Source organism: Crinia signifera, chromosome 1 (genome assembly GCF_055691185.1).
Source record: "Crinia signifera chromosome 1, ASM5569118v1, whole genome shotgun sequence".
Taxonomy (NCBI): Eukaryota; Metazoa; Chordata; class Amphibia; order Anura; family Myobatrachidae; genus Crinia; species Crinia signifera.
The window spans coordinates 224,842,042-224,862,129 of NC_139217.1; the positions used below are offsets into that span (position 1 = coordinate 224,842,042).

The 20,088-nt window shown below is 44.8% G+C and overlaps 1 protein-coding gene across 2 annotated transcripts in view; it reads right to left on the reverse strand.

Moving 5' to 3' along the window:
* The window catches only part of TIMM44 (translocase of inner mitochondrial membrane 44), a 198,485-nt gene that overhangs the window by 88,122 nt on the left and 90,275 nt on the right, over positions 1-20,088 (reverse strand). For both annotated transcript variants that reach the window (XM_083179337.1, XM_083179338.1), the window contains exon 5: positions 12,374-12,523. In XM_083179337.1, coding sequence (XP_083035463.1) covers positions 12,374-12,523 — 150 coding nt within the window. The remainder of the gene's footprint in view (positions 1-12,373; positions 12,524-20,088) is intronic.

Consider the following 20,088-nt stretch of genomic DNA (forward strand, 5'->3'; position numbering starts at 1 on the left):
TTCAGGATGGACACATGTTTATGTAGACTGATATATTCAGTATAGCTTGGCCCTTCAGGACGTAAGGGACCTAGTATATGAAGGGTCTAGTTATAAAGGGTCAGCTTTAAATTAATAGCAGCATTATACAGGTGTTAAATAAAAGGAAACCAGAAGGCAAACAACACACCAACATTACTTCTGAATTAAAACCACAAAACTCAGGAACTCAGCTTTGCCATGAGGACACCTGGACCAGACCCACCACCCCTACGGTTGAAAACACCAGGACTACCCCCAGGCCTACCCCTCATGGTGAGCATGGGGCTGTGAGGGGAAGCACCATGGCCAGCCTAATTAGCAACACGTCCCCCACACGAATGTGCTCCCCACTTTCTCATAACCACCAGTACTGCTCTCATGAGACCAGGATATTGATGATTCTATGAAAATGATTGCTAAATATTTCCCTTTCATCAGTTCCCTACGGTGTGTTCATGCCTTTCTCTCTCTCCAACCCCCCCCCCCCCCCCCCCCCCCAATGTCAAAATAACTTAATTAGCCTCTATAAGGAAGTGAATGGGAACCTAGACCTGGGCAATGCAGAGAATATGGTCTACTTAAGTTTATACCGTTCCTAACATAAAATATGGGAGCTGGGTCTAGGAAACATCTGTAATTGGGTTAAAAACTGGCTGTAGAATAGGGAATAGAGAGGTACGGTAAATAAAACAAGGTTCGGTGCTGGGGCCACTCCTTTTCAATATCTTTATTAATGAACTAGGAGAGGGTCTAAGGAGAAAAGTGTCAATTTTTGCAGCTCATACTAAGCTGTATAAGGTAATTAAATTAGACCAGGATATGGCCTCTCTACAGGGTGACTTAAATAAACTGGAGGTTTGGGCAGCAAAACGGAAAAGGAGTGTTAATATTGATAAATGTAATGCTATGCATTTTGGTACCAAAAATGGGCAAGCATAGATAGGTAGTAAATACAAAGAACTATCAGGTGATCTGTTTACCATGGCCTGAAAATGGGACACATGGTCACCCATTAAGGTTAGAGGAGAAGAAGTTCACACCCAGCGAAGGAAGGGTTTCTTCACAGTAAGGGCAGTTACGTTATAGAATATTCTGCCTGAGAAAGTTGTAATGGTAGACTCAATAGATACGTTTAAAAAAGGGTTAGTCTAATTCCTAGCAGAAAACATTATACAGGGTTATAAACATAATTCATAAATAGCTATATAGTGTACTCAGCAGTAAATTAGGATAACCATAAGGAGTCATTGGGGATCCTGATTTATATTACATAGCCAGTAACCTTATCATGGACATTTACACTGCAGGAGATCATATAGGCTGAACTTGATGGACTTCATCTTTTTTTAGCCTCAACAACTATGTTAATATATAAACCTATAAAATATATTGTTATATTCTGCATCAAGCTGGTGATTTTGGTTGTACCTTAATGCACCAGGTTAGATAAGACTGGTTACTTGGCACAGGTTAGAAACAGAGCAGAACTAGGCCCATGTTGACCAGAATTAGTATTGCACCTTCACAGGGCTAGTTTACAGCAGTCTAGACAATAAAGCAGGGCAGTGCCTCTTTATTATCATGATCGTTATGCCCATTTCTTCTCTCTTTGGGTAGTCTTTTAGGGTCGGATATCCAAGCATTGCTTGCCTTGTGGATCCTTTCTTAACACTTTTACATGGGTTGTCTTCCAATTCTATTAGTTTCCCTTTATGTGAACTGTGGCTTTTTCATGGGAGCCGCTATTCCAGTGCCAGCTTGCGCTTCTTCTTCTGTTCTAAAGCTACTTTTGAAATTGTACTGAAGACCACATTACAGTGGAAAGGAGCTACTCTCAAGTTTATATTAGTCACATTAAGTGCCAGCTCCCATGGTCCACTCAAGCAACCCCATGGTCCAGTGTCCCCCAGATGGACTCAGAGAAAAGGATTTAACTGTAAGGAAACAAATCCAGGTATTCAGTCTGCCATACTTAAGAACATACTGTAGATGTGACTAAAGGTAATGCCACTTTCCAATGTTCAATCTCTCCTTAATAGTCAGTCCAATCATATTTATAATAGGAGAGATCAATTCCTTATAAAGCAGTGGTTCTCAACCTCAGTCCTCAAAACCCCCAACAGTTCCCGTTTTCTAAGTTACCCAGCATGTGCACAGGTGCACTCATTAGTCACTGACACATTTTAAAAGATCCACAGGTGGAGCTTATTATTTCACTTGTGATTCTGTGTGAAGACATGGAAAACATGCACTGTGTGAGGGTCCTGAGGACCGAAATTGAGAACCATTGTTATAAAGTAATACAAATTATTCTTATAGAGCTCATATGGTTTGACAGGTCAGAAGACTCTGCAGTTTAAGCGCACACACACACAGTGGTGGGCTGGGCCGGGGGGCAGGTTGCCATATGCCCCCCGGGCCGCATAATCAATTAGCACTGCGGGCCGTCTGGTACTCCAGTGTGATTATCCTCCTCCTGATGTCAGCAGCGCCGGGCGCTGCTTTAGGAACATGGACGCTGGCCTCCTGCACTGAAGACATATCTAGTACAGGAGGCCGCTACAGGGGGCGGGGCTATGCGTGGGTTGTAGGAGCAGGGACGGAACTACTGTGGTCCGCTGCCGCCTGAGCCCCAGCGGGTGGAAGAGGTGAGAAGACCAGCGCTGCTATGCCTGAGCACTGAGCAGGGAGCTGGAGGAAGAAGCCAGCGCCGCTCTGCCCTGGCTGGTGGGGAGAAGATCGTGCTGCTATGCCTCAGCAGGGAGCTGGAGGAAGAAGCCAGCGCCGCTCTGCCCTGGCTGGTGGGGAGAAGATCGCGCTGCTGTGCCTCAGCAGGGAGCTGTAAGAAGAAGCCGGCGTCGCTCTGCCCCGGCTGGTGGGAGAGGGGAGAAGACGCCAGTTCAACTATCCCCCGGCAGTTAGATGGTGTATTCCACTGATTCAGTGGAGGACGGAGGACTGCAGAGGATGTGGCCACTGGCCAGAAGAATTGGGGAAGGGCTTATCTGTAAGTGCAAAGCTGCAGAAAGTATGCAGGTCAGTGTTTTCATTAAAGTGGATGCTTTAAAGCTCCGTGAGCCCAATGCTAGTGACCCCCATCCATGTGTCTCATGCTACCAGCCAAGTGTCCCCTCCTCACACCCTTATCTCAATCCATTCTTCCCATTGGGCCTGCCTGGTGCCAACCATTCAAAAAGTGTCTCCCACCATCTCACTGATTCATCACCAGCCCACTGCCCCATCTAATTGCTTCTCAGCAAGAATTCCCTCCAGCCAGTCCAATCACAGTGCCCCCCATTTACCCCAGTGTACCCCCTCTCCAGCCTACTAGTGTTTCCTCCTCTCCCACCATCTCACTGCCCATCCAGCCCAGTGCCCCATATACTGTATATGACCCACTGCCTCTCCCAATCACCCACTCACTCTCTACCTTCCATTGCCTTTGCCTATCACTTACTCCATCTCACCCTGACGTCACCCATCGCCTTTCCCTGGAATCACCATCTTCCCCTCTGTGTGAACCTGTACCACTCTCTCCCACTATCTTTCCTGTCATCCTCTACATCACCCACTAACTTTCCCTGTTACCCATTGCCTCTCCCTGTCACCCCACAGCCTCTCCATCTCCCACTATCTTGGCAGATCCCCTCTTATTCCCATACTCTCTTCCTCTCAGGTTTGCATGCGTTGGGCAAGAGTGATGAAAATGATGGCGAAGCTCATGAATATGGCATTCACATTGAGGCCACACCAAGTTATTTTGATTTTCCCCTACTTCCCTTGTCATAGTGCCCCCTCTGTCATTTTATTCTGGATCCGCCCCTGCCTAACGGCTGTCCCCGGGGTTTGTGGCTGGCACCACGCACAGTGCCGGGCTGTATCTGGGAAATGAGAACACATGCTTATGTATTTTATGGGGATACATATGATAGCCTGGCTGTGGTGATACCAGCACAAAAGGCTGAACCCTGAATCCTGTCAGGGGCTCTGTATTACCCTAACCCTCCCTTGCAGCAGCCTCTATTGCAGCAGTGTGTATATATATATATATATATATATATATATATATATATATATATATATATATATATATATATATATATATATATATATATATATATACATACATGCTCCATATGATATAATCAACTTCATGCTTAATTTTTTTTTTTATTAATACATATTTTTTAAAGAAAAACCTCCGTTTAATGATGCGCTGTTACTTATGGGCCAGTGCTCTGGATTTGCCCCCCAGGGTAAAAGTTGCCAGCCAGCCCCTGCACGCACACACACACACACACACACACACACACACACACAAAGGAAAAACGGATACATACATATCTCCGTGTGTGTGTGTGTTTGATTAAATGTCTTCTGACAGCAAAAATTGATGATACACAAAGAGCCATCCAGGTTTCTATGGTGCAACAAAAGGCACATCAAAACATGGAGAGAAACAACACCTAAAGACCAAAAGGAAAGATAAATTTGGTTCAGTATGCCCCCAATACACCCATGGGAGGCAATGTAGAGCAGCCAAAAATGTAGAGCAGCATTCCAGAAGCACACATGTGGAACAGGCTCAGTTACAAGTCAATGTAGAGAGCAGCTGATATTAAAACTCCAGAATCAGAAACACTTGCCAACGATGGACACAACTGACACACTAGCCCACTAGCCCACACTGCAGGTTCCAGAATAGATTAACAACAACTAGCCTGTCTAAATTGCCAACTGTAGAAAAACCATGACTAGGGCTAACCTAGTCTCCACAGAATCCAGCCTCAAGACTGAACAAGGAGACCAGGGGCCAAATGTAATAGGGTGAGAGTTTCAGAAAGTGAGAGATTTTGGGAGAGAGTTCATATTTTTTTTAAAGCAGCAATCAATCACATGGCAAAATCAACCTGGTTTTGCAGTGTAATTGATTGCTGCTTTAAAAAAGCAAAATCTCTCACTTTCTGAAACTCTGACCCTATTACATTTGGTCCCAGACATCCAAAAAGACAGCTCCAATCCCTGTAGCTCAAGAAAAGTGTCAGAAATCTAACCACTGTAATCAGAGCTGAACCTATTTTGGAAAAATCAATATAATAAAGCAGAACAAGTCTGCAGCCTAAAAGGTGCCCCACGCAGTGTACAATTATTGTATACAATATCGCATCTCATCGCATTGCATAGGTTTTGCAATGCAATGAGATGAGAGGAGATGAGATCTAGTACAAAAAAATATGTGCAGCACATACTTTTTGAGCTGTACGATGAGATGTGTGATGGGATCGTGCATCTCATCGCACATAAAATTGTACCATGTATGGGCAACTTAACAGAAAAAAACAGGCACAGAAATTGATGCACACTGCTGAAAAATACAACTGACAACCCAGATAGGAAAGACGCTCCTAGGCCCTCATATAAAGAGAACCCCCAAAAAAGAAGAAAAACACCTTGTGGCTCATTATTTCCAAATGGGATCCACAATGTCACAAGTAAATCACCACTGTGAACTAGTTGCTATACCAGAACATCAATAAGAGATGCTGCGCTTCATAACTCAAATAAAAAAGTATTATGGTTACCAAGTGATAGCGTGTAAAATGGCTGAATGAATAATGCACTACAGGTTGAGTCTCCCTTATCCGTATATTTCAAAAAGCTAAATATTCAGAAAACCATGGTTTTTCAAAATATATACCCTCCCCCCCGCCCCTTGCCTCCTTTGGTATACTTAACTTGTCCCCCCGGTTTCCATGGCGGCCATCGGAATCCACTTCAACGGCATTCCTGGTCCTGGGATGCATTGCCCAGGTGCACCAGTGAGGTCACCACGAACCCGTGCAATGCACCCCTGCGACCAGAGATACCAATGAAGAGGATTGCTAAGGCCGCTATGGACCAGGTGCGCATGAAAGAAAAAATTCAAAATGCTTGTGGTTCCGAGCATTTCGTATAAGGGATACTCAACCTGTATTATTACTATACTAAAATAATTAAATTAATAATTTAATTTATAGTAGACCTATGATTAAGTGTAATTGCAAAACGTATGTCAGGCCCGGAAGGACACGGTACACATTGCTAATGTGACCGCTCCTACCCGCCAGCAGCTGACCGTGTGTTATGTGTACCTGCACTAGCTTGTAAATTCAATTGCACTGTGTGATATTCTAGTCCCTGGAAGATCATGATTCCCGTTTAACCGATTAAGACACACAGGATTGTGCTGTGTATTATTAATTGTTAAAACCTGGCATGACATTGCCGTCTTTTAGAATATGCACGGCGGGCTTAGTAGCCGCTCAGTGTTTTAATATGCATAGAAACATGGCCAATATGTTCATAAACTTTGCTCCTATCATATTAGTATGAGCAATTTCTGTTTGTATAATACATCCTTGCTTTATCACCACCGACAAAGCACTATAGGAGTATAATTGATTGATAGTCAACAGTGGTAACGGGAAAAACGTTATTAAAGTAAATACGGGACTGTGTTGTGTTTCATTAAATACACGCATACCTCCCTGAAAAGAGGTCCCAGGCCCTCCGCTCATTTCGTGCCGAGAGGGCCGACATAGTCCTGGTACAGGAAACTCATTTCCGTCAGTCCGAAACAGTGCCCAAACTCAGCAATCACTACTTCCCCATAGCCCATTACTCTAACTTTTCCCAGTCTAAGTCTAAGGGAGTAGCAATCCTATTTGCTAAGCACCTACCAGTTTCCAATATTGCTGTACATGAGTTGGAGGAGGGGAGATGCCTTCTTATTACCTGCACCATAGCCAACTCCAATATAACCATAGCTAATATCTATGCCCCCAACCAAGGCCAGCCGGCCTTCATAGAGAAAATGCTAGATAAAATATCGAACCTCCGTATCGGCCTTCTGGTCATTGGTGGGGATCTGAATTGGGCCTTAGACCCCCGACTAGACGCCTCCTCTGGACCCTCCCGCCCCGAGCGGACGCTACGCAGGGTCAGGCGCTTGCTCCACACTCACCAGCTGTCCGACATCTGGCGTATCCTGCACCCGTCCGAAAGAGACTACACACACTTTCCCCCCCCCCACCAATCCTACTCGAGGATAGACTACATATTGATAGACCATAACCATCTTCAGTCTGCCTGTGATGCTAAAATTGGCCCAGTGACTTGGTCCGACCATGCCCCCATTTCACTAGATTTTTCTTTGAGTCCTGCCTCGCCACTATACCGACCCTGGTGCTTAAATGAATCCTTGCTTAACGATGCATACTGCAGATCGCAATTAGACGAGGCCATTAAGGATTACATTGAGCATAACTCGACCCCAGATGTATCCAAACTCTCAATTTGGGAGGCGCATAAATGTGTCCTGAGGGGGAAATGTATACAGCTAAGCTCCTTCCTTAAAAAACAGAGGACTGGCCAGATTGAGAAACTCCTTAAGGATATACAAAGCCTCGAATCATCCCATAAAACTACCCTCTCCTCAGACACCTACTCAGAACTCCTAGCTGCTCGGTCAGAATTAAACAAGATCCTCCTAGATAAGATTAAATTCTCTTACAGAAAATGCAGAGGCAAATATTATAAATGGGGAAACAAACCTGGCAAAATGCTGGCCCGTGCGCTCCGCGAAAAAAGAGCCACCTCCTTCATACCCTCTATTGGAGATGGAGAAGGCCATATTCTCCACGAAACTGATAAGATAGCGGAGACCTTCTGCTCCTATTACTCCTCGCTTTACAATCTCCCACCCACGGGCCCCCCCTCAGAAACCGGGGAAAAGCAACGCGCGATAGGTGAATATCTCACCAGGGTAGGGTTCCCGAAGCTCAGCCCAGCTAACATAGAGGAGCTAGAAAAACCATTCACGCTACACGAATTAGAAGAAGCCATAAAATCGACTCCCACCGGGAAGAGCCCAGGCCCTGACGGCTTCCCCATTGTTTACTATAAGGCCTTTAAAGACAGACTGATCCCCATGCTATTGGAAGCTTTCAACTCAGTTTCAGATTCGTCCCCCTTCTCCTCCCAATCCCTTGAAGCTATAATTACAGTGATTCCCAAGGAAGGCAAAGACCCGTCCCTGTGTCCCAGCTACCGCCCTATATCACTCTTGAATTCAGATTTAAAACTCTTCGCCAAACTCTTAGCAAATAGAATGAAACTGCTCCTCCCTAGCATCATACACAGCGACCAGGTTGGATTTGTCCCGGGACGTGAGGCCCGTGACAACACCTCCAAAATCCTGGCCCTTGTCCATCACATCTCCAAAACGGGAGCACCAGCGATCCTGCTCTCCACCGACGCGGAAAAAGCGTTTGACAGGGTTGACTGGAACTTCATGTCGGGCATCCTCCAACACATGGGACTAGGTCCCACCTTCTCCCAACACATCCTCTCCCTTTACCGTAGCCCTTCGGCAAGGGTCAGGGTAAACGGCACTCTCTCCCCCTCCTTTAATATCAGGAACGGCACCCGCCAGGGATGCCCCCTTTCGCCGCTGATATTTGTTCTGTGCATGGAGGCACTAGCCCTTTCTATCAGAGCGAATCCCAACATCTCCGACTTTACCCTCCACGGCCAAGAATATAAACTGGCCTTATTCGCAGACGACTTACTCGCAACACTTACCTCTCCAGTCACCTCCCTCCCTAACCTAATGGAGGAGTTTCGCCTCTTTGGAACTCTTTCCAACTTTAAAATCAACTACACAAAATCAATTGCACTTAACATCACAACGCCCCCTAATGTAATCACCGGCCTCAAAGCAGCGTTTCCCTTCACCTGGCATGACTCCCAATTAAAATATCTAGGAGTAGTCATCACCAGAAGCCCCTCACAGCTTTTTGAGGCTAACTTCACTCCCCTTCTCGCAAAACTGCGACATGACCTGTGTGCGTGGAGGGCTCGGCCCTTCTCGTGGTTTGGCAGATTGGGAATCCTGAAGATGAATTTCCTCCCTAGGATCTTATATCTCCTTCAAACCCTGCCCATTAGGATCCCCCAACACTGGTTCAAGGACATACAGGCCATTATACGGGACTTTGTATGGGCAGGAAAGCGACCGCGTTTGAGACTGGATCTCCTACACAGAACAACACTCAGAGGGGGCCTTCGACTTCCAAACATTCAAGGGTACTATCAGGCATCCCTGCTAACTAGAATCCTTGAATGGTCAAGAAGGGATACATCGAAGCAATGGGTTCAGATTGAGCAGCAGGAAATACACATTCCGGTATACCTCGCCCCGTGGCTCCCCTCCTTGCCTGGTTTGGACCACCCCACGATAGGCCCCACTATGCAAACCTGGAAATCTCTTAGGAAACTCCCCTCTATCTCCTCAAAGGCCTCTCCGTTTAAGTCCTTCCTTGCCCTTGACAGCTTCTCCCCAGGTACCGACCTAAAGGCCTTCAGCTGCTGGCTAGATAGGGGGCTCTTCCGGATGGGTCAGCTGGTAAGAGGGGGACGCCTTCTGTCTTTTGCTGAAGCTAAAGCTGAATGGAATCTGCCGGAAGTGGAATTCTGGCGATACCTTCAGGTCCGTCACTACCTCCATTCCCTCGGCCCTCCCACCGCACTTACAACACCCCCGTCACCCTTTGAACTCCTCTGCACCAATTCGTCCCCTCCCCAACGCACCATCTCTACGCTATATAACCTTATTTTGGCAGATAATAGCCTCAAACTCCCTCACTTTACGGCAACATGGGACCGCGAATTGGGAATAGAAATAGGAGAAACTAACTGGGAAAAGATTTTCTGTCTGGCCCACGCTTGCTCCACTAGTGTAGGAGTTCGCGAGACACAATACAAACTTCTGTCCCGCTGGTACAGATGCCCAGATACTCTCTCCAAAATGGGTACCGGAGCTCCCAATATCTGCTGGCGCTGCACGGGAGCCCCAGGGAACCCACTCCATATATGGTGGCAATGCCCCCTCATTCGGCCTTTCTGGACAGAAATCATCAGGTTGTCGGGGATTATCCTAGGAGATCAGATCCCCACCGACCAACTATTTTGGCTGTTTCACCTATCCCCAGCCCCTCTCTCGAGATACAAAAACTCTCTGCTGTGTCACCTGAACAACGCAGCTAAATCGGTTATTCCGGTGAGATGGCGTTCCACCTCTCCTCCAACAATAAAAGACTGGTTCAAAAAAATAGACTTTTACATGGACATGGAGGACATTCTGTCTTCAGCTGACGATACACATGCCCAGTTTAGGACTACGTGGTCCAGATGGCTGCTCTTCAGGGACACAAAGACCTACAAGGACGTAATGGCCTCCCTGTCCCCCTAGTGTTCCCACCGCCCCCCCAGCGTCCTGGAAGCTCATCGCCCTCCCACCGCGCTCTCTCTCCTGCCGACCCTCTCCTCTGGTGAAAGTATGTGTCGATCAGCTCACACATCTCCGTATACATATATACCAGATGTCTTAGCCTTGTTATTGATACACTCTTAAATATACCGGAATACCCCCCCCCCCCCTCCCCTCTCCCCCTCCCCCACCTCTATCCATCCTCTCCCCATTTATCTTCCCCTTTCTTCATACTTGCACTACTGTTTATGCACCAGTTTTCTTCTTTTTTTTTATATTAATGTGATTTATTAAGCTAACGCATTGTCCCATGCTGGACAAATTCATAACCGAACTGTAGTGTAAAAGTTGTACCTAAAATCAATAAAAACCTATTGGATACTAAATACACGCATACCGATATTGCCCAAACCCTATGCAACATCGCCGTCCATTATCATATGTACGGCGGGCTCAATAGCCGCTGAGTGTTTCAATACATATGGAAACACGGCTGATGTGTTCATTACAGGCACATTAGCTTGAGCTACCATTCTTTAGAATACACTTTAGCTGTTCACTACTGATAAAGCACTCTAGTGATCAGAAGCTCCATACAGGCTGGCCAATATTATTATTCCTAATTTACCACCATCAATATAGTAGACTGCATGTGGATGTATAATGTCGCTATTTGCATGGGATCCCACAAGGGATTAATAACCCATGTTAATATTAAACAAGCTCTCTAAACAGAACAATTAATGAAAAAATCTCTCTTTACCGAGTGAATTAAAAGTTACATTTTAATAAACTTTTCTTGGGACACTAAAAAAAGGTAAAAGATTGCTGAACAAGCCAAATAAGTCAGCTTAAAGTGCCCCTTGTAGGAATTCTTCTTCTTCTTTCGATAATAATTTATTGTCCTAAGGAGAAGAAATGACAGACATAGGGGTAATATAGGAACACACCCCCTATTATGGCCATATATATATTATATTAGTGCTGCCTAACGTTGTAACAGGCTCTTAATTAATTTGTTTATAAGTGCAATTTTAATGTATTATTACATCCTTTTATTTGTGAAGATAATTCAATTGTAGATTATAGATTGTAAGCTTGCAGCAGGGCTCTCCTACCTCCAAGTCTGTCTGTTGTTACCCAGTTTGTTTTATCACTGTCTTACCATTGTAAAGTGCAATGGAATCTGCTGTGCTATAAAATAAACTGTAAATAAATAAATAAATGTTCATATTCATTATTACATTTTATCATCAATGCTGTATTTTGTTTTATCTATTTTTTAGTCCTGTTCAGGAGTGACCTTCCTGTCTGTTGCAGCTTCTTATATCACCAAGCCCCTGAACGCCACACATCAGGGTGTCCATGCCCCTTTTTTTTCTAACCTTTGGTCAGGCCTAATTTATATGGGGCAGGTATACGGTCAGTTTTCATAAATTATTTATTATTAGATTTTTTAGCAGCAGCAATGATCATAAATTCCAATTTTGCCTCTTGGTGATCAGTTTCAAGAGCCCAATCTGGCCACAAACATTGAATGAGTTCTGGCAATTCTTCTGCACATCACTGATAGAATAATGGTGTTTTTGGGGACCACACACACAGAAGATAACACAAGAACCATCTTCTGATTGAATTTATCCACATATCGGATAAGAATTGGATCTTTGTTTGACATCTCATAATACACTTACCTTTGCTTCCATGCTACCAAAGTGCAAATGAAGAGAACTATTCATTCATGTTTCTGTTTATCTCCCATAATGTTTAAGCTATCAGTATTTATAACTTATGATCTGTCTTGATAGCAGTGTTCCAAAATACAGATTCCATAATACATGTTCCTAAGTTCATCAGTTTCCCATTCTCCCCACTGCAAACACTCTACAGGTTTTTTTTTTCTTCCAGATAACACGTTGTTTCCTAACACCAAAATGTCCATTAACTCTCAAAGGATATAAATTAATAACACAGCTATATCCAGGAATGATATTCTATGAAGAATGTATGCCTACATGAATGAGGTGACATAAGTAAGATTACCTGAGAGATGACTTTAAAAGCAGTTGTTTTGCCAAGCTTCTCCCCTCCTTTGCTTACAGACTCAGCTGAGTGTTTAGCTGTCTTTGCAGCTTCTTCTACTCCCTCTCGGATCTTGCGCCCAAGGTCAGTTTTGCTAACTTCATCCAAGCTCTTCAAAAAGGAGAACAATGCATTGGAATATATATATATATGTGTGTTATCACAAACAATCAAAGAAACAAGCTATTAAAACGTTTATCCAATGACATTTTAATACATACACACACAGGGAGATGGGTCCTCAAACATATACAAGCACATTGAGTCCTGTTGGAGAAAGTGCGCTATATAAAGTAAACTTACTTACATATAGCCTCAACACGCCATGTACCGTGAGATGCCTAGCATAAGTAAGCCGGTAGTTCCCTGCAACTCTGCAAACATTGGGAGTCTTTTTAGGCCAAAAAAAGGATCTTCCTTGCATTGCTATGCATATAGGACGTGCTTAAGATAATATTCAGCATGACTTTATTCTGTGTGTGAATGCAGCTAAAATGCTGTTTCAGTGATTTCCCGTAGCATTTGCTATGCAGCTGCACCCTCACACAGAATATAGACATTCTGCATATTGTTTTAAATCAGCAAGATCTTCTGATTATGCATCTTTATCACATAGCGATGCGAATGAGATGCATTTTCAGAGAGAAAATTCACAAAAAGATGCCCATCGTTCATGAACACGCCAAAAAAGAGGCACAACTAGAAGGGCTGTTAAACGTGACTGCATTAATGAATAATATTTTAATACTGTATAAGTGGACACATTTGTTGGTACTCAAACAGCTCACTGAAGCACTGTTTCAATCCTCATGGAAAAAGATGCAATGAAAAGCTATTGTTTCATGTATATATGCATTTCTTTACCATTTCATAAAATAAAGCAAAGCATTAAAACAGATCAAGTAATGGGTTTTCCACAAAACCTATTCTAAAAAGGCCTGGACAGATTTGTTGGCATGCCTTATAGCAGGCATGTCCAAACTATGGACCTCAAGCTGTTGTGAAACTTCAAGTCCCATTACACCACCTTGCCACAGTTTTGCTATTAGGGAATGCTAAAACTATGGCAAAGCATGCTGGCATGTGTAGTTTCACAACAGCTGGAGGGCCACAGTTTGGACATGCCTGCATTTTAGTGTTCATTCTAGCACCCGCTATCTTTGAAAACCCATGCAGTTCCTCGTCCCTGCCTGGGGTGTCACTGTCTGCTGTAGTGCTTCTAGCAGTGTGGTCTGTAGATCAGCAAACCAAATCTGTGCTAGAAACACCACAGCAGACAGCAACACCCTTGTTGGGAAGAGGAACTGCATCGGTTTTCAAAGATAGCGGGTGCTGGAATGAACACTACCTTAGTAACAATTGAGCTAATGTGATATTTCAAACTAATGGCTTTCTTTCTCATCTTCAGCCTATTTAAGTGAAGAAGAGTAGTCCCTTTGCTGTCTCCATGTGCACCACACTGTGGTGATCAGAAAATAATAGAATATAGATAAGAAGGTTAAAATGGTAAAGGCTATAAAAAAGTTTTATGGTTGATTTACAGTTGGAAAAAAAAGCCCCTAGGCATATGGTCAACATTATCTATGTGGATTACAACTGTGTGCAGTATTCAATGCCGGTGCGAGCGGCCGGCGAGGGGGTTAAACTGCGAGGATCGCAGAAAACCAGTGATCCTCGCAGTTTAACCCCCGCGCCGGCCGCTCGCACTATGCAACGTTCCGGGGGAATCCTCGCAGTCACAGAACTGCGAGGATTCCCCTAAACTGCGAGAGCCGAGGCTATTGCAGCAAATTCGCTGTAATTAGCCTAGATTCTCGCAGCTTTTGGAGGCACATTCGCAAATTCCCCCTCGCTCAAAAAACGGAGCGAGGGGGAATTTGCGAATGAGGGGGGTCAGTTGAATACTGACAGGGTGAGCGGTGACTGCGAGCAAAAAGTCCTGCTCGCAGTCACCGCTCGCCCACGGCATTGAATATATGCCAGTGAATGTGTAAACTAACTAGCCTGATGGGTGGCGAGCGATGCCGCTAATTTAGCACAGATATGGTGAAAAACATAAAATAACACAACTCCCCTCCCCACTCCAAAAAAAACCCTTGTGTTAACCATTTTCATGTCGACTTTTTGATTGCAGATCTGTTGAATCCCGCCCAACTAGAAGACCATGTCTAATCCACTTATTTCTTATATAGCACACACATATTCTGCAGCACTTTACAGAGAATATTTGAACATTCACATCAGTCCCTACCACATGTACAATCTATATTCCCTACCACATGTACAGGCACACACATTCTAGAGTTAATTTTGTTGGGAGCCAATTAACCTACCAGTATATTTTAGGATTGTGGGAGAAAACCCATGGAATGGGGGAGAATATGGGGGAGAGCCATGGTGGGAATCAAACCCATGACCTCCGTGCTGTAAGGCAGTAATGCTAACAATTACACCATCCGAACTTGCTGACTACAGTCCATGGACTGTAGAGAATTTCTTTGGACATGGCCAAAAGCAGAAAACAGATGAGCAAGAATGGGGAGTGTGTGGGGGGGAATTAATACAAATTGAACTCCAGTGACAAGAATTTTAATGAACATAAAAAAATAAAAAAAAGACTGGAAATTGCTGAAATTATAAAATGGTTCTGGGATAATGTCTACAGCAGAGGTGGCCAGAAGGTCAATCGCGATGTCCCCGTTAAAATAGTCTGCTGCCTGTGTGCTGGCTGAAGTCTCTCCGGGCTTCAGCGTTCCCAGTGGTGCACTGCGCGGGTGCACGGATGATGTCACCGCGCACCGGCTCAGTGTAGGACTGGGAACGCTGAAGAAGGCGGGAGCTGCAGAGTGTGCAGAGCGGGCAGAGTGTCTCCAGCATCCAGTAAGCTCCAGTGCTGTGCAATCAGCTTCTGATAAGCCCTGACCTGTGTGGGAGGGGGGGGGGGGGTTATGGAGAGGCGATTTACATCGTGTTGTCACCACATGCAGGGGCTGCTTGATATGGGATTGCATGGGAAACAGTTCTCAGTTATTTATTCACGTTGTCTAACACCCTTATGTTTGTGCCACAAACATAAGGGTGTTAGAAAATGTGAATAAATAACTGAAATGCAAACCCAGCAAATTGGATGTTGTTTCATGTTAATGAGGGGGGTTCTAAAATCTGGGGACCCCAAACAAGGCAAGGATTTTCTCTAAGGTGCCTTATTTATGGTGGATGTTATATGGAGGGAGGTGGCCCCCATGTGTCACCTATAAGCCAGGGGTGCCCAAATGTGTGCTGTATAATTCCATTGGTACCCCCTTGTGTCCCATATCAGCCAGGGGTGCCCAAATGTGTCCGGTATAATTCCATTGGTACCCCCTTGTGTCCCATATCAGCCAGAGGTGCCCAAATGTGTGCGGTATAATTCCATTGGTACCCCCTTGTGTCCCATATCAGCCAGGGGTGCCCAAATGTGTGCGGTATAATTCCAAGGGTGCCCAAATGTGTGCAGTATAATTCCATTGGTACCCTCATGTCTCCCATATTAGCCAGGGGTGCCCAAATGTGTGCGGTATAATTCCAAGGGTGCCCAAATGTGTGCGGTATAATTCCATTGGTACCCTCATGCCTTCCATATCAGCCAGGGGTGCCCAAATGTGTGCAGTATAATTCCATTGGTACCCTCATGTCTCCCATATTAGCCAGGGGTGCCCAAATGTGTGCGGTATAATTCCAAGGGTGCCCAAATGTGTGCGGTAAAATTCCATTGGTACCCTAATGTCTTCCATATCAGCCTGGGGTGCCCAAATGTGTGCGGTATAATTCCATCGGTACCCTCATGTCTCGCATATCAGCCAGGGGTGCCCAAATGTGTGCGGTATAATTCCATTGTTACCCCAAATGTGTGCTGTATAATTCCAGGGTTGCCCAAATGTGTGCTGTATAATTCCAAGGGTGCCCAAATGTGTGCAGTATAATTCCATTGGTACCCTCATGTCTGCCATATCAGCCAGGGGTGCCCAAATGTGTGCTGTAAAATTCCAAGGGTGCCCAAATGTGTGCGGAATAATTCCAAGGGTGCCCAAATGTGTGCTGTATAATTACAAGGGTGCCCAAATGTGTGCGGTATAATTCCATTGTTACCCCAAATGTGTGCTGTATAAATCCAGGGTTGTTCAAATGTGTGCTGTATAATTCCAAAGGTGCCCAAATGTGTGCAGTATAATTCCATTGGTACCCTCATGTCTCCCATATCAGCCAGGGGTGCCCAAATGTGTGCTGTAAAATTCCAAGGGTGCCCAAATGTGTGCGGTATAATTCCATTGTTACTCCAAATGTGTGCAGTATAATTCCAGGGTTGCCCAAATGTGTGCGGTATAATTCCATTGTTACTCCAAATGTGTGCGGTATAATTCCTGGGTTCCCCAAATGTGTGCTGTATAATTCCAAGGGTGCCCAATTGTGTACAGTATAATTCCATTGGTACCCTCATGTCTCCCATATCAGCCAGGGGTGCCCAAACGTGTGCGGTATAATTCCAGGGTTGCCCAAATGTGTGCTGTATAATTCCCGGGGTGCCCAAATGTGTGCGGTATAATTCCAAGGGTGCCCAAATGTGTGCGGTATAATTCCATTGTTACTCCAAATGTGTGCGGTATAATTCCAAGGGTGCCCAAATGTGTGCGGTATAATACCATTGTTACTCCAAATGTGTGCTGTATAATTCCAGGGTTGCCCAAATGTGCGCTTTATAATTCCAAGGGTGCCCAAATGTGTGCAGTATAATTCCATTGGTACCCTCATGTCTCCCATATCAGCCAGGGGTGCCCAAATGTGGCTGTAAAATTCCAAGGGTGCCCAAATGTGTGTGGTATAATTCCAAGGGTGCCCAAATGTGTGCAGTATAATTCCATTGGTACCCTCATGTCTCCCATATCAGCCAGGGGTGCCCAAATGTGTGCGTTATAATTCCATTGTTACCCCAAATGTGTGCTGTATAATTCCAAGGGTGCCCAAATGTGTGCTGTACCAAGGGTGCCCAAATGTGTGCAGTATAATTCCATTGGTACCCCCATGTGTCCTACAGTCCAGGGGTGCCCAAATGTGTGCAGTATAATTCCAGGGGTGCCCAAATGTGTTGTCACTTAGGTCACAGAGTCTTTGAGGTGCAGGGAAGAGCAAGGCAAGCCATTGTCTACAAGTCTGAGCGGTCACAGTGCAGGAGCATTTTATCGGCTCCACAAGAGTCTTCAAGGAAGAACAGGCAAACTATTGGTAAGTATATCCACTGAGTGTGCTGCTACGGTGGCTAATGTGATATGGAGACTAAAGGCCCCCATACACTATGCGATTTTGGGACGATTTCATCCGATTTCGTCACTTTGTGGCCGATCACCGGGTGAAATCGGCCCAAAATCGCAGTTGTGGGACAGGCATATGCATGCAGACTGACCGGGAGCAGCACGGTGGGCAGTGGGTCCCTGAGCACTAGCACACACACTGACCTGGCTGGGCATGTTGTGATCACAAATAGCAGCACTGCGGGACGGACAGTGCAGTGGCGGCTATTCGATTTTTAAAATACCTGTCAAATTACCAGCCGTTCTCTGATTGGCTGTGAGCTCTCTCAGCCAATTAGAGATGGCCGGTCATTTGACAGGTATTTTGAAAATGTAATAGCCGCCACTGCACTGCCCGTCCCGCAGCGCTGCTATTTGTGATCACAACATGCCGGGCCAGGTCAGCATCACTCGCAGCACCCGGCACCCGCCGAGAACTCATTTGAGAGCCTCCGCCCGCTCCCACTACCTTGCTCCTCATTGGCATCGCCACTGCCCGCCCCACTGCTCCTCACTGCCCTGCAGCTCCCCATTTGTTTTACATGTGATAAATCGCAAGCGATTTATCACATGTAAAAACTGGCTCATCAAGTGCTAAATTGTATGTGAGCCTCCCGGGGAGCTGCCGGGCGGCTCATAGGAGAATTGGGTCCGACTTGTCCTAAGGACAAGTCAGCATGTTGTCCTCCTGTACTTTGGTCACCTAGGTCACAGTCTTTTAGGCGCAGGGAAGAGCAAGGCAAGCCATTGTCTACAAGTCTGAGCGGTCACCGTGCAGGAGCATTTTATCGCCTCCACAAGAATCTGCAAGGAAGAACAGGCAAACTATTGGTAAGTATATCCACTGAGTGTGCGGATATGGTGGCTAATGTGATGTGGGGACTGATATTTATCATGATGTTTTTGTTACCTAGGAGCCTGCTATCACCATGAGTACTGCACAAAATGCCAAGAAGCCAAAAACATATTATTTCCACTCTGAATGGGAGAATTACTTTTTTTTCACAATGTCAAACTCAAAATGTGTATGTCTGATCTGCCATTCTAAAGTTGCAATTGCAAAAAGAGGGAATCTGGAACGGCATTTTAAAACCATGCACAATAAGTTTGACACCGATTATCCTCCTAAAAGTGAATTGCGGAAGAAGAAAGTTCACCAGCTAAAACTGCACCTTAGCACTCAGCAGTTAGTTTTTACAAGACCGAGTGCTAAATCAAAGGCAGCTACTATTGCATCATTGCGTGTCAACCACATACTTGCAAAGAATTTTTTTTTTTTCAAGATGGAGAAATAGTGAAAGAGGCTTTTTTAGAGGCAGCAGATGTATTATTCCAAGATTTTAAAAACAAATCGTAGATTATGTCTTCTATTCAGGATATCCAACTTTCCAGAAATTCTGTGATGCGACGCTGTGAAGTTATGGCTGACAATTTAGTGGAGCAGCTGCAAGAAGACCAATTGACGAGTCAACAGACCTGACAGACACATCACAACTTTGCATATTCTCTAGAATGGTTTTTGAAGATATGTCTGCTAAAGAGGAGATGCTCAAAATCCTGCCACTAAAGGGAAAAACTAGAGGGGAAGACATTTTTCAGGCCTTCAAGGAATACATAAAGGACACACAACTACCAATATACAAACTTGTTTCCATAACCACTGATGGAGCACAGTCTGACCGGAAGGACCAATGGGTTCATTGCCCAACATGATGAAACATTTCCTGACTTCCTGAATTATCATTGCATAATTCATCAGCAAGCTTTGTGTGGTAAAATGCTAAATATGGCTGATGTCATGGATATTGCACACAAAATTGTGAATTCAATTAGAGCACAAAGTCTTCAGCGCCGTCTCTTCCAATCACAACTTGAAGATAATGAAGCACCACATAATGATCTTTTATTGCACACTGATGTCCGATGGCTAAGTAGAGGTGCATTTCTGCAAAGATTTAGAGAACTACTACCCGAAATCAAAGAAGTCCAGAGATGTGGAATACAGGCAGTTGGATGACGAACAGTGGAGATAGATTTAGCTTTTTTAACAGACATCACAGCCCTGTTAAATGAACTGAATATACAGCTTCAAGGTAAAGACAAAAATGTTGTTGAAATGATTGGGTCTATTAACTTCTTTAAGCAGTAACTGAAAATGCTGTGTGTGCGTCTCCAGCAGTACAACCTGCGTGACTTTAAAAATCTTCTCTTTGAGCTAGATGCTCAAAAAAAAGAACATTCACAACTTGCCATTTCCAGATATATGGAACAGATTGAAAACCTCCAATCAGACTTCGAAAGACATTTCAAGGACTTCAGATTTCTTGAACCGCTAGCAACATTTTTGTCTTT